The 15,625-nt window shown below is 40.0% G+C and overlaps 1 protein-coding gene across 10 annotated transcripts in view; it reads left to right on the forward strand.

The window, feature by feature from the left end:
* Positions 1 to 15,625, forward strand: part of ARK2N (arkadia (RNF111) N-terminal like PKA signaling regulator 2N) — a 41,455-nt gene that overhangs the window by 4,480 nt on the left and 21,350 nt on the right. For 8 of the 10 annotated variants that reach the window (XM_085528194.1, XM_085528193.1, XM_015848191.3 and 5 more), the window contains one exon: positions 10,825 to 11,641. In XM_085528194.1, coding sequence (XP_085384320.1) covers positions 10,918 to 11,641 — 724 coding nt within the window. In that variant the 5' untranslated portion in view covers positions 10,825 to 10,917. Of the gene's footprint in view, positions 1 to 1,428; positions 1,552 to 10,824; positions 11,642 to 15,625 lie in introns of those variants that run through there. The other 2 variants (XM_085528196.1, XM_085528197.1) reach the window with 2 other exon arrangements.

Genomic DNA, 15,625 nt, shown 5'->3' on the forward strand with positions numbered 1-15,625 from the left:
TGCCAGCTCTTGCTGTGGAGGGGGATCTAAGTCTGCTGGCACAAGCAGAGTTTTGGGGAAGAAGTGATGAGAAGGTCAGGATGTTGTCGGTTAACTCCACATACTCTGATTGCAATACAATGTAAGCTAAGAGTATAGTTTTTGTTTTTTAGGAAAAATTCTGTTAAGGACATAAGCATGAAGAAATGCTGATAGCCTGAGGCCTCATTTTGTTCAACAAGATGTCTTTTGAAAATACAGTTATCATTGTGGGAAAGAATGGGTCTGTACTCATAAGCTCAATGGCTGATAAATACAGTTTGTGCTGTGGTTTTCACAGAGCTTGTAATGTCTTTTGATTAACGCTGTGTAGGGACTGTGAGGAGCTAAAACAGACATAAGCATTACTTTTGAAAAGCCACTGAAGTGAAGTTTTACTTTGCATGATTCCAGTTACTGGTATTAATAAGTGATCTCAAAAGTAATTTACAGCATTTGGATCCCAGGCCATGGTTTATGTACTGCTTATTTCAGCCTGCTGTCACAGGAGAAAATCTTGAACTTGTTGAACACTGCAAACCTAAGAGCTCTAAAGAGTATCATGCCATGGTTTTCAGTTCCTGGGGGATTGTGCAGCTATAGATCTCACACAGTTTAATAGGTAGTTTGATAACAGACACTTGATTCTTTGTGTCACAAGATAGTGCTTTTTCTGCTTTTTAAGATCTGTAGTGAATTTCACTGTTCTTGTGGAATTCGTAAAGCTCCAGCAATAAGACTTTGTTGGACATAATGCTCCAGACTTAATGGCCTTTATTCCTTCTACCTCTCCTTTTGCTAGGAAATTTGTACATATATATCATTTACATATCTTCTACTGGTAATGATTCTCTTCTAAGAAGGCTCTGCCAGCTGTTTGTAAAAGAACAGTAATGCAACAAATCATTTTAGGGTGCATAGGGCTTTTAATTAAGGGTACGTGGGGATTTTTCTGTTAATACCTGCACAGTACCAACAGTAACTACCACCTAGGGCTGTTCATTTTTTTTTACTCTTGTTTTAATAGGTAACTTGGTGTTCTCTTAGGTTTAACTCTTGAAGTCAAATATATGCAAAGCCTTCTGTATGTTTCCTGGTCTTTCTGTCACTCCTTCTAACCAAGGGTCAAATTTCTTGAGGTATGCTGACTAGGACTAAACGTAAGAAGTATCTGATAGTGACAACAGTGTTAAAGACATCATTTATAATGCACTAGGAACTGGCTTTTGGCACAGTTAGTTGTGTTTTAGAAATACCCAGACTAACTTTTGATCATTTTCTAGAATGAACCTTTGTGTACCTTGCAGCAACTTCTTCATCTGCTGTTTGTCAAAAGCTTGTTCTGAATTAACCCTTGCCTGCACTGTCCTTTCTCCTTACCATGATTTTTTTTCTCCTTTCATAGCAGGTCGTGCCACAGTCTGACACTAACTCTGCCTGTGTCCACAGACATCTGTGGTTGCTATGTCCTGTGAGGATTCCTTTTCTACTGTTTTATTGGAACAGCTTCTTAGGAAGCCTCAGATAGTTGTGGTATGTTGGGGTTTTGTAAAGACACAGACTAAAAGGTTGGCTGTCATTCTGCATGTGGTCTTGAGTATGGTCCAGTAGCACAGGTGAGCTTTCTCAAGTGAGAAGCCAGCAGGTTGTTTGCACTGGAGCTGCATCTGCTGCTTACTGATTACTAAGGGTATGACAGACCAGTGTCATGAGCACTGCTGTCAGTGGAGCACACTAGGCATGTAAAGACTGCATTAGACATCTGCTAGACAACAGCATCAAATGTTATGCCTTCTTATTGGTCAAAAAAATGATGAAAGCTTTGGTGTCAGGAACAGCCCAGCAGCAGCTGATGGTTACTGATGCTGAAAGTTCATAATTTGAAGGCAACATGCATTTACCATTAGGGTATTTAAGGCTATTTTTTTTCACTAGTATTTCTGTTACAATTTCATGTTCAGTGTTAAGATCTTGTACAACTAGCTGAATAGTTAAGTAACTAGTGAGCATTAGTAGCTTGTGATTGTCAAAATGATCTGAGGTTCTGGTTTTGGCTTTCTAGACTGTGTGTAGAACTTTGGTCTGTCGCCTTATTTCTCTTCTTCAGTTGGCCAGACCATAAAATGTTTATGTTGCTGCTAGATATGACAGGAAGATACTGTGTTTTTGCCTAAAGCAAAACTGCTACTGAATGACGGTTTTTGAAGCTATAAAATACCCCAAAGCTGATTTGTTTATTTCTTCTGTGCCAGCTTGTAAAACGGGCTGTCTGTGAAGTACTTGCAGATGAACTGTAAGCTTGCTTAATATCTCTTTGCTAACTCAGCTTTGTTAAAAACAAATGGCTGTCATAAACCCATGCAGTTTCTAGTTTGGTGACTTTATTTTTGGTCTGGATAACTTTATTATGAGATGCAACAGACAAAGGGAACACCAACATCAGCTAGAGAAGCAGTATGAGGTGGTGCAGAGGTGCAGATCTAGCATAAGGTAGGCAGGCAGTCCTGTTCCAAGAGAGGAAAAGTTGCAAATAATAGCAAAACAGCGCTTCTCTATTAAGAGTATCTCTGCTCTTGATGTCAAGAACTGACAGGTTATGAGTTGCAAGGCCTAGTGACTGGTATAGTGCTCTCCTCATTCTAGGCCTGTCACTGCTGTCTGTTGTGCTCAGCTGCTCACGTTGCTCTCCTGAGCTGCACTTCTCAGGCCTCAGTGTGCTGTAAAGTGCAGAGCTTCCTTCTAGGGAGCAGGTTTACAGAAGGACCAGCAGTGGGCAGTTCTGCCTCATCACAGTGGCAGCAGACAGCCAGAGGGATTGAAGGACTCATGGAACTGCAACCTGTGACCCCACAGCACTCATTGCTGCTTCCAGTTTTCCAAGCAGTAGGAGCAGTAAGGAACAGAGTGTTCGTTTGTGCCTGTCTGGGCTGGATCTGCTTTGATTTTGCTGCAGACATCAGTGAGATGACTAGTACTGGTGTTGTCCCGATCTGTTTGAAGCTATTAGCAGATAACGAAGTGCGTGGTCACTTTCAGAATATTACAGTAAAATGTCCAGAATAGAAAGCAAATCTCCACTCTGAAGATCAGGATTAATTTAAGTGTTACTGTTGTTCCTAAGCAACTTAATATGTGATATTTCTGGGAGCATTACTGTATTGACCACAGTAGAACAATAGACCAACGTTTCTGGTTGATCTGTTTAACAGACTATTTTAGTCTGTTTATGTAAAACGGCATGAATCAGTGGAGGAAGCACAGCATGCATTTATCTTGAGTAACAGAAGTAGGTAGGTAAAATGGGGTTTTGTTAAACTACAAATCTTAGGAGGAGATGGTGCATCTGTATGGCTATCCATAGTATAGGTTTGTCCTGTGCAAGAAATGAAGCACAGCCAGCCAGCCCAGCATTGATTTCTTCAACTAGTTTTGTTGAAAGGGTCACAATAATTCACAAATTAATCTGCTAAATTTTTAGGAGCAGGTTTGTAAAAATATGCCTCTGGTGACTAATGCAGTAGAGAGTACTGAGGACTTAAAAGCACTGCGTGCTTGAGAAAAACAGTTTCACTCTGAGACAGAAGTGATATTTTAGAAGATTAAATGCAACCTGTGTGCCTTTGGCTGCGTGCTAATTAATTTATTTTCACAAGGACTGTGATTCTGTGGGATTCCAGTGCAGCTGGTGTGTGTTTCTGGAAGCCTGTGTGTCAGCTAGTAAACTAACTCTGCATTTTGTTTGGAAGAGGCAGATCGTGAGCATTAAAATTACAATGTGTAGACCTGTATTTAAATGTAAAAACTTTTTTTCTTTTTAATGATGGAAAAAAAAACGTTGCTTTTCAGGGTTGCTAAGGATGCTTCAGAAACCTTAGCTTTAATACATATACTTGTAGTTTCTCTTCTGTCTTGTATAATTTGTATATCCAGCCTGCTGAGCTCTCAGTAGGAGCAGCCTATTTTTAACCTTGTTTTGTTTATGCAAAACCAGTTGAAACAGAGCATTAGCTTAATCCTTTCTTCTTTTGTTTCACACCTCAATTCTCTTAGCATGTCTATTGCGAAGGGTCTTATTCTTTAGGATTGCTACCAGGCCTGATTTGTGAATCATCTGATAAAGAGCCAACTCCACTCCCAGAAATGTGCCTTAGGTAGAATTGTGTGCTGGTGAGTCAGCTTCAGGGCAGCATTTTCAAAGGAACACTATATAAATTACACAGTATCCATGTGGGGGTGGCTTAGTGTTATGAGAAATCTGCTCTAGAGCATCATGCACGCATCCGCACAGAGCTGAGTCAGCCGGCTACAGTCAGATCGAGTGCTGCTTGCACTTTAGTTGAGTGCAGAGGTATGTGTGACACTTAAAATCCAAGACATCCTGTAAGAATGTACGGTATCCCACGGGAGGAGAAGGAATACAAAAGACAGCACTTGGGAAGACCGGAAAGCACCGGTACTTCCTCCTTTGTCATGATGCAAATTAGGTTTTTTGTTGTTTTTTTTATAGCAGTCTAATTATTTGATTAGTTTTAATGGCAAGGAAGCAAGCTGGGCTGCAAAAGAAGGCACGTTAAACACATGGGTATACCTCAAAAGGTTGTAAGCAAATACTGAGAAGCAGTGGGTCAGTAGAACTCCACATCTTCAGAATCATGTGGTTCTCTGCCAGAGAATCTGGTGTTTGCCAGAAGTTTCCCTTCATGTATTATGAGGTGGACCTGAGTGTTATGGCCAACTCCTCGGTATCCAGGTCTTGTGCTTCATCTGTCCTTCCTCTCTCCCTTTCCCTTAGACACAGAGTCCATCAAGTGCTTGCTTCAGTTTTTGCTATTTTATAAGATTGTATAGGACTAAGTAGTACGCATTTGTCCATGGCTCTTTTACCTCTTATTCCATCCGTGCTCAATTGTTTTTGGTAAACATGAGATAATCCACAGGTGATGGAAATAATTGTTTATGTGAATCTGAGTCACTGTATTCTTCAGTTCCATATAAATAGAAAAACATTCAGATTTCAGTGAGGACACTTGTATCTGTGACATTGAAGCTGTAAGAGATATGTCCTCTGGATGGACCTCGGTATTCTAAACAAGTAACTCCTGTGCAGCACTGCAGCTCATCTTCTTTGTGTAGTCACAGACCACATTTTGTATTATTTTAGGTGAAAACATAGGTAGTTTCTCATTTTTCAAATCGTAACTTGTAATGAATGACTTATGGTGTGAGGAGGTGTGTTCCAGTTTTCTTTTCCTGTCAGTGCTAAAATGGTATCAAAGGACAAAGTTTTGCTGGATATATTTTAATCCAAAAAGTGTAGAACTGACGTGGTCGTAATCAAGGAAAAGTGGTCTTCAGTGTGTGGTGGTAGTTAAGCTCATCTAGGTTCCTTTTCCATAAAGGGCTGGACCAGGTGGTGTTTTGAGGTTCCTTTCAGTCTGGGCTCTGTGAAACGTGCCAGCAGTAAAGTAGACTGGCTTTTTAGAGAAAGCTGCTGTAAGAAACTCAGTTCTTCTGAAGTAAGAATGTGTCATACCCACAGCTGCTGAAGGTGAGAGATGATTTGCACTTGGTGTGTGCTGGGTGTTCTTTATCATGCATCAGTTCAATAGCACCTAAAAGGCCAGGTGCAATTAAAGTGAAACTATTGAGATGTTTATTAACTGCGTCAGGCCTTTACGTGTTCTTGCATGGAACTCATTTCCTACTGTCATGGCAATTCTATAAAACATTTATTTTTCTGAGAACAAAACAAGCACAGATCTCATGAAGGATGTGTATGTGTCCAGTTATTGACTGATGAAGAGCATGCATGCCATCCTTGATAAAACTGTGTGTGTTAGTGTTTTTTAATGGCACAAACGTTACAAATGTTCTTAGAATTATTGTTATTCAGGAGCTAGTCATTAAACTATATGTTTAAATTTCATTTTCTGCTCTTTAATCCATTTTTGTCTTCAAAAATCTCTTCTCAGATGAAACAGAGCTGTGAAAGAAACTCTTCAGTAGCCCCTCCTGTGTGTAGTTTGAGCTCAAGGTGTGATGGGAGCAAGCAGCAGGTAGCTTTCCATCAGGTTTGTTTTTATCTGAAGGGCTAATTTGTTCCTTGCTCTCCATTCCCTGATCTTATTGCCAGCTGTGGCAGAACATTTTTTTGTTCTCTGGTTTTGTTTTTGTCTGGCATAGCAAAGTGAAATTACCCAAGAAAGAGCAAGCCAGCTTTGGTGCAATGGAGGGAACAGGACTGCTCAATTTTGAGTAGGGGGTAAAAAAAAAAGGGTCTGGACTGGTGGCATCGAGCTGTTAGATTGGGTGGGCTGTCTGCTGAGCTCACCTTTAGAATCCTTCTGGCTTTCTTCACAGAAGTACAATTTTCTAAGTGTGCAGATTATGTTCTTTTTACAAATGGGTGTATGGTTTAAAAGTATCTCCCATGTGAAGCTGTGGATGGATATTTAAAGGTTTCTGCATGCTGGTACTTTATTTGTATGGTTAAAAAGTAAAATCTAGCACAGAAGTTCTTATGGCATTGGTTTTTTTTTTTTATCAGTATCTGTGCATCAAAAAAAGGAGAATGACATTTCTGAGCAGTGTCTAATTAAGTATCCATCTGTGTCTGTAAGCATCGCAGCTTTAATTATTTTTTCAGTACTATATTATTTCAGAAAGAAACTGGTCTTTCCCTAATTCTACCTCGAGATCACCTTTTTTTAATGCCATTACTAGCAAAAAGAGAGGCAAAAAGGAGCAGGACTTTTTTGGTATTCCTCTTTATGTTCCATGTATTTCTCAGTCAGAACTAAGTCAGTTTTCTTTCTTTGATATGTTGCTTTCCTTGGCATGGCTATGTTATTACCCCCACTGTCTGCATTCTTTCCTGCAGCATAGTCTGTTTGAGTCATGACAGACCCTCTTCCCTTGAGGTAAATATGGAATTCTTTTTTTATATATGTACTAATGTTAGAATTACTGCAAATATCACATAAGCTGGTAGGACTTACTGAGTCCATGGCAGCTGGAGCCACAGAGGAAGCTGATGGTTGTCACTCATATCTCTACCACCTGTGAAACCTCCTGGTATCTAGGAGGGATTCCTAATGGCTGGAGAAAGGCAGACATTGTCTCAAGGGCTCGGAGGAAGATCTGGTCAGCATCGTATCAGTGTGAGGAAAATCACAATGCAGGTTCTCCTGAATGCTGTTCACAGGCAGGTGAGGTGGTCAAAAAACATCTGTCATTAATTTGTGAATGGCAACTCTTGTGTGAGCAGCAGCCTGGTGTCTTCTGGGCTGAGATCTGTGGCTTTGTGAGCAGTGGGTATGCATTGCTCTTGCAATAGTGGCACACTGGAGGGGTTGCTGTGTTGGAGGGTAGGCTGCTTACTCAGAGGGACTGCAACAGGCTGGAGAAGTGTGCTAACAGAAACCCTATCCCTAGGAGCTGTAGCGTAGTGATGTGTGAGGAGAGAGGCTGGGATAACTTTGTTGTCTGTGAGTATGCTTAAAATCTGACAGGACGAGGCTATGGCCAGCCTGAGCTGATCAGTCCTGAGTGGGACCATGAGGTTGGAGTAGACACCTCTGCACCTTTGGACCAGCTCCTTGTACAGAAAATTTCTGTGATTCAATGAATGTCAGAACTTGGTTTGTTAGAGCTTGGGTTGGTTTTTTTTTTGTGTGTGTGTGTGTTCTTCACAGAATTGTTTGAGTTAGAAAGGACATTCAAAGGCCATCTCTAGCCCAGATCCCCCTGTGATGAACGAGGACTTCTACAGCTAGATTGGATGCTTTCACAACATGAGTTGGAAGAGATTTTGGCATGGTTTGAGTTGTCAAAATAAGATACTACTTAATAATAATAAAAAAGGTTATTTTCATAATTCTGTTTTTATCAAGGTCAGAACACATAGATGAGACTTGTTTGGTTTTTTCTTTTCCTGGCTGATAAGCAAGATGGAAAGTCAAGTACTGATATTCTTATTTTCCCTTTGGGAACTCCGGGGTAAATGATGTTCCCAAATAAGATGCCCTTGAAAAATGAATCTGTAGTTCATTTTGGCTGCCCTTTAGCTTTGTGTAGAGCTCCATCTTCTGTGCTAAAAGGATAGATGGTACAAAAGCAGTTCTGTGGTTCCTAGCCTGGACTTCAAAATGCATTTCTTTTGGCCATCTGGTTATTCTCTCTTTATGTATTTGAGCAACCATATTTTTCCTTGCATAAACAGAAACCAGATTTAAAATTCTTGGGAAAGGTGTTTTTCAGAGCATAATACCACAGGAAAAGCCAGGAGTTGCACTGGCATATATATACTACACACCCCACTGAGTATAATTCTTGGCAAGCCATTTAGACATCAAGTGTGCTTCCTTTTAAAATAGGAAAATTATTTGATAAGGTGGATTTTTGGATGGAATATGTAGAAATACTGCTTTTATTACAGTTTTGGGGTGTGATTCCCTTGGAGCATGTGAATTCATCATGTGGGTTTGTTGATAGTGTGCTGTGACCAAGAAAATGAATGAGCTCCTATGATATTTATTACCTAATAAAATTGATTTAAAGTAGCATCTCCATAAATTCTTTTTATTAAGTTGCTTTCCAGATAATTTTACTCAGTGCAGCTATAGGAGACATTTTCCTCTATATATACTTTCCTGTATATTTTTCTTCTTCTTTTTTTTTTTTTTAATCTTGATGGAAAAGTATTTCTACTATTTTTTTTTTTCCCTTTTTTTTTCTTTCTTTTTTTCTTTTTTCTTGTACTCAGTAGATCTGGAGTTGTCATCCCGGTCTTTCTTGTATTGTCTGTTACTAACTAAACTGGTGTTTCCCATAAATGTCTTCATGTTTCTCTTGCATCATTTCATTCATTAGCCTGAAGGAAACACAAGTTCTATTTTAATATTCTTTTAAAAATGAAGTTTCTAAGTGAGATGGGGCAAATGGCAGAGTAGAGAGCTTTTGACAGAACCTTTCTAAGTCTTCCTCTGTGCTACAGATAAGCAGCATGCAGTTACAGGCAGCTGGGATGGATTGGGAAACTGAAGGAGGATAGATGGGGTAGAAAAATCTCTCAAAGGCCATCCACAACATCACAGAATGGCCGGGGTTGGAAGGGAACTCAAGGACCATGAAGCTCCAACCCCCCTGCTGCATGCAGGGCCACCAACCTCCACATTTAATACCAGCCCAGGCTGCCCAGGGCCCCATCCAACCTGCCCTTGAACACCTCCAGGGATGGACGGGGCATCCACAGCCTCTCTGTGCAGCTGTTCCAGCACCTCACCACTCTCACAGTAAAGAACTTCCCCTGATATCCAACCTAAATCTTCCCTTCTTCAACTTGAAACCATTTCCCCTTGTTCCTGCCATTATCTACCCTTTCAAAGAGTTAACTCCTGCCCTGTTTGTAGGTTCCCTTTAGGTAACCATCTCAGGCTACTGCAGTACTAGTCACCCTTTTCCACCTAAATGTGTTTTTCAAAACAGCAGATTAAAGCTTAATACTGCTTTTCCTTATGTTCCTTATGTATGTCTGCTTTTTTTTTTTTTTTTTTTTAAGTGACATACGTTTATTTTTCACTGCTCTAAATCCATGAGCAATTTGTTCCATACAATTCATCTGCAAGTGAATGTGGTAATTGAAAGATCCTCCTTCACTTCATCCTGCACTGAATTACAAATGAGGATTTGGGTCGGAGGCAGAGTGTGAAAAATTAAGATAAAATGATAAATACTGTATTGCTTTAAAAATATATATATAAAATTCCCTGAGGGTGCTGTAGGTTCTTCTTAGTTTATAATGTGCAAGTTATCAGTCAGATCGGTCGCTTGATTTTCATGCTTGTGCTGAAGAAAAGCAGTTTGTTAAAATATAAAGTAAATGTAGGATCGTGGTGTGGGTGGATACTTTTTCTTGCTCACAACCCAGGCTATTTGATGCTGCTTTCCTGGCAGATTTAGGGGAGAGTCTAGGCCAGCTTGTAGGCTTTCATACAGCCAGGGCTTTTATGGCAGCCTTTCGAGGAGCACCCGAGTGGCGTTTTAAATGCTCCTAATAAGCTTTACACATGGCTTACCAGCATTACTCTCTGCTGAGAAGATATCTTTATTATATCACCCAGGCTTCTATAGGCATTGCCTGAAGTGTTGTGAATTCCACGTCCCTGTGAATATGGTATCACTTTGTAGTCTTGCTCTGTAATGTTTGGCAATGTGGCTTCGAGTCAAAACGTCTGGATTTTGCTTATGCCATGTTGGTACTGTAAATTTGTCAATTAACATAAAAACATTTTAAACATTTTAAAGTTTGAAGTCCTGATCAACTGCAAGTAGATTTCTCATCGATATGGAAACAGACCTGTGTTCTGGTCTGTTCAGGCAGATGGCTACCAAGTCTGGGAATTTTCACTCTGGCTTTGTTCATAAGTGCTAAAATTCTTTATTAGAATGTTTAACGTTCTTGGTGAAGAAGTGAAGTTAGCATATGTTGCTTAGAATGCATTGGTTTAAGTTTTATAAAGAAAATGGTTAGAAACGCTTTCTGTCATTTTCTGATCTGCTTTTGGTGTTCCAGTGAGATGAGCCACATTTAATGGGATTCCAACCCTATCTTTCACAAATGTGGAAACAAAATAGATTGGTGTAACAGGATGAGTTCACAAGGAGAAAGTAAATAGAGAAAACCAATGTGGCATTGAGTCATGTTCCCTGTAACTGAAAGCAACCATTTTATTAGATAATACTGTGAACGTTTGGACTGAGTGAGTTGCTTGGGTCAATTATTCTTACCGTTCTGTTCTTGTGCAGGCTGCTGCGTTGCTGAAAACCATAACTAGCTGACTCCGTCTTCCAGGCTGTGTGCTCCATGCTTTGAGACCAAGAGGACCCTGGTGCTCTGAAATGAAGATGGAGGCGGTGGGAAAAGCCGAAGAACTTTTGGATTCAGAAGTTCCACCAAAGGCTTCTGAGAAGCAGGAAGCAACTCCCGATGAAGATGGACCTACAGAACTGGAGACGCATACTCAGAAAGATGGTGCGCCCACTGCATCAGACTCTGCAGTGCTCTCTTCGATGCCGTGCTTACTGATGGAACTGAGACGAGACTCCTCGGAGTCCCAGCTAGCATCTACAGAGAGCGATAAGCCAGCGGGTGGTCAAGTTTATGAGAGTGACTCTTCTAATCATTGCACGCTTTCTCCTTCTTCCAGTGGGCATTTGGCTGACTCAGATACGTTGTCTTCCACTGAAGAGAATGAGCCCTGTCAAGCTGAAGCTGCTGTGGAAGAAGACCCTTCTGGGGTCTCTAGGGCTCCAGTTGCGAGAAAATCTAGGCGATCCAGGTCCGAAAGTGAAACTTCAACAATGGCTGCCAAGAAAAACCGACAGTCTGTTGATAAGCAGAATGGTCGAGTTACCAAGACAAAAGGTCACCGAAGCCAAAAGCACAAAGAAAGAATCCGGCTGTTAAGGCAGAAACGGGAGGCAGCTGCTCGCAAGAAGTACAACCTGCTGCAGGACAGCAGTACCAGTGATAGTGACCTGACGTGTGACTCGAGCACGAGCTCATCAGATGGTGGCGAAGAGGTTTCAGGGAGCAGCAAGACAATCACTGCAGAGATACCAGGTAGAGGATGTTTTTTAAACTGAACTGTAACGCATCTGGCATCGTTTCTCAGCTGTCATGCTAAGTTAGATGAGTGACACTTGAGAAAACGCAGGAGAACTGCAGCTCTGTGTAAATTTGAGGACTGCAGTGCATTAACAAGATGTGGGCAAATTTTAAAATCCGTTCTGAGGTTTTAGTGCACTTTTGCACACCAATAAATTTTAGAAGTGGTAAATTGGAGGAAGGACTGTCTTTGAATTCTGGAATTTTCAGATCTTTTCCTTTGTAAGCCTATATGAATTCCTATCAGCGCTGTTAAATCCCATTAAAAGGTGATAATCTAATAATTTCATTCTTAAGATAAGTGGCCAGCTTTGCTTTAATGTACTAAGACCACAGATTGACAGCTGTGTTGGGAACAATATAGCGTACCTCTTGCCCTGTGTTACAGTAAGGCCCCACTCACTGTTGCACTTACGCTGTGCTTTCAGCTCTCCGTTTCAGTGCATGACAAATGTACTTAGCCTTATTGCAAATTCTTGCAGATTGCAGCTGGTCACCTATTTTAGGACATAAATATGAATTTGTTTACACAGAGGCCCAAGCTGTTTCCAGTTATAAATTTGCAGCATTTCAGACAAAGCTGTTACCATTTTCCTGTGTGATAAGAATCTATAATATCTGTGTTCTTAATTTTCTGACACATCCATGCTGAGTGATTGGAGGTGGCAAATTACAGGGAGATTCTTATGGTTTTATTAGAAGGATGACTTCTTAAAGTTTCTTGTCTGCTGAGTCTTTTGTCTTATTAGCCCAAGTGCCATGGACAGGATTTTGTATATGGCTCTTAGAGAATACCATACCATAGAACCATCGTCACGTAACAATCAGAAATAAAATTACATGAGAATAAAGTTTTTTTGCTTGCAGATTTTTACTGAATTACATGACTTTTTGCCTCTTGTGCTAGAAGATTTTTTATTTCTGAGATAAGTTTAAATATCCGTAGGGCAAGGAAACTTAAAGGAAAACTGCAATAGCTGGTTTCCATTTTCTGAACTAATGTTTACTAGATTTCCTATTTAAAATATCTGCATCAGATTTTGCACATAATGGTCTCTGTTCTAACTGGCTTGATGACAGTGAACAATTTTGCTGCCATGAGAACTGGCCTTTCTCCCACATATTGCTAGGAAGCAGGTTGCACAAAGGAAGTTAATGTTTATTATTGGAAAGTCTGGGAAAGGCATATTCTTCTTGTAACGTGTAGTAAACTTTTAATAGATGCTCTAAAATTATTTTTGCCAATTTAGTAGTTGGTAAGACTTCTAGTTTTCATAGCTCTGTGCCTTTTTTCTTTTTTTTTCTTTTTTTCTTTTTTTTTAGCCATGTTTACACTTTAGAGGGCAATTAAGACTTAATATAAAACCCATGGAAGAAAACTTCCATTGAGATTTGAGATGGGTCAACCCCTCCCCTCCCAAACAAGCCCTCACCAAATCCCCCAGGGTATATACTTTTATTTTTTTATAAAGTCTTATGACCCAGAAAGTTCCCACTTGGTATTTTTCAGATCTGCTTAGATTTCTGACTTGCATTGCTGAGGTTTGAAACCACTCTTGAGTGCTTTTCTGTGCCACTGGGCTCCAGCATTTGAGCGTAGTGAAATGATCCCAGTGTAATATATAGAAAACTTGTAAATTTAATGATTATTAAAGCAAGGCCTGAATTTTATTTACTTATTTATTTTTTTGCCTCCGTTGCAGTATGTGGATGTGCAAAAGCCAGCCTGGAGAACAGTGACCTTTATTATTAGTTCATAGCTCCTATCACCCATGTAATAATAAATTACATTATGACATTAAAACCCTTGAATTAGGCACAATGCGTGCCTGGCAGATTGTGGTTTTCCTTTAGACAGAAACATCTTTGGTTTGTAGGAAACTGGCTGTTAGTACAAGAGAAAAACATGCTCTATAGAGATAAGGACAAAGGTAGCCAAAAATGCATTCTGTGCTCTTTTGGGTTAATAAAGCGTGGTCTTCACAGACGCAGGGGAGCTGTGAGCCTGGCAGGGACTCCCTGTGCTCCGTTGCAGTGTCAGGCCCATGTGCCTCCTGCAGTCCCTCTTGTTGGGCTTACGGTGAGCTTAGCTAAAGTTACTTTCCTGAACAGAAAGCGTTTTTAATGCGCTTAGCGCTGGGCTGTAAACAGCCTCAAAAGTTAGGAATTAACAATTAGAAAATACTGCAGGGTAAGCTTTCCTGGAAATTCAGCCATGGGTATCCTCTGCACAAAGTCAAAAAGTAATAGACTTCATTTTTAACTTCACACTTGAATTTCATAGTCAAGAGCCGCAGTGCGTCTGTCAGGACATAAGCAAGAAAAAGCACTTTCATTTATTTTTGAAGGAGTCTGTACCCCTCGATGCAGAGGAGTTTGTGTTTCCCATTGCCTTATTGTATTTGGATGCCTCAGCAGTACTGTTTGTTCCAGCCTCAGTGTGGATTATTATTGGAACTGATTTTCAAACCTGTCTGTTGTCTGGAAAATAGCTTCACCAACAGAGATGCTCTAGAACTTTTATCAATAGTTCATTTAATATGAATTAATATTTCATAACAGAGGCTATGTGTAGGCTATATGTGTTCTAACCCTTAACCTTCTGCTGAAACTTAGGACAGAAAACAGTTCACTTGTCTAAGGTCTGAAATTTGAACTACTAAATTCAGGAGTGCAATAATTTTTTCTTGTCCATCAGCACTTCCATCATAACAGTGCAATCACTTTTTTTCCCCATGACTGATTCTGTATGACTGATTCTGAAATACATTAGGATAGAAGAGCGAGGTAAGGAAAACGTTCAGTTAGATGCACAATGGTGCCAAGAACAGATGTAGCATTATTAGCTTTGTTTCGTTGTGCATGTGCCCAAATTGTGAACTATGTAGCTGTGCAATGGCGTCAGTCCTTTGCTGAGCTCCATTAAAATGCTCTGGCTCGTTTTTCTTCACAAAGACTGAAAGGTAGAGTTGAAATCTGATTGATAATGCAGTAGGAACTGAGCGCAGTGCGATGTGTTATTCTTAACTTGGCACCATGCAATATATATACATATATATATACACATATATATATATATTCAACCTGAAAATACAGGCTTGATCAGAACTTCATAAATGCTACTGGGAAATTGTTGTCTTAATAAGGAATGTGGTTTAATAAGGAATAGCAAAAAAAAAAAAAAAATAAACCGAACAAACAATGCAGCAAATCTAAAGGGAAGAGCACAGTGTGTGTGAGCCAGTTTACTTCCTCCTACACAGACCTTTGAGTGGAGCATCTGCCAAGGGGTGAGTTTTATTGGAGCTGCAAGCAATGGTTTAATAGGGGAAAATCAGAGATTTGCAGTGAGATGCTCCTTTGGAAGGGCAAGGTAGCATAATGGCTACACATGGTCCACACTATTGCTGACTAGAATGGAGGTGCTGTGTATTTTCTTAGCTGTTACGCTGTCTGATCCCTTAAATAAAGTAATTTCGGAGTTGGTGATTATTTGGGTTACTACCAATAGATCCTATGAAGAGACAGCACTGGGAATTTCCTAGGTACTTTTCTGCAGGTGATACTGACTTGGCATAGCTTCTAAAACTGTAGGACTACAAGCTTACACTTAGCAATGGGACCAGTTTGATAAATGTTAGCTCTTTTATATAATAAATAGAAATGCACTTTTAGACTTAATTTTTTTTAGCTCTAAGGATAACGAGCAAATAAGTGAGTAGAGCCTGTTATAAGTAGAGCAGCAAAGGGAGCATTTGAAGCAGATTGCTTTGCTGCCACTGCTAATTGTGGATATACTGTGATGCCTTTAAAACAAGAAACTATATTGCAGGGTAATATATCTTTCAATACATAGGCCCTTTAGTTTACAAAACAGTTTTGTCAGCTTTGACTGTGCCAATTCATTCTTAACTCTAGAAGCCTGGCTTATTTTATATC

The sequence above is a fragment of the Coturnix japonica genome, chromosome Z (assembly GCF_054131305.1).
Source record: "Coturnix japonica strain WE chromosome Z, WE-NBRP24, whole genome shotgun sequence".
Taxonomy (NCBI): domain Eukaryota; kingdom Metazoa; phylum Chordata; class Aves; order Galliformes; family Phasianidae; genus Coturnix; species Coturnix japonica.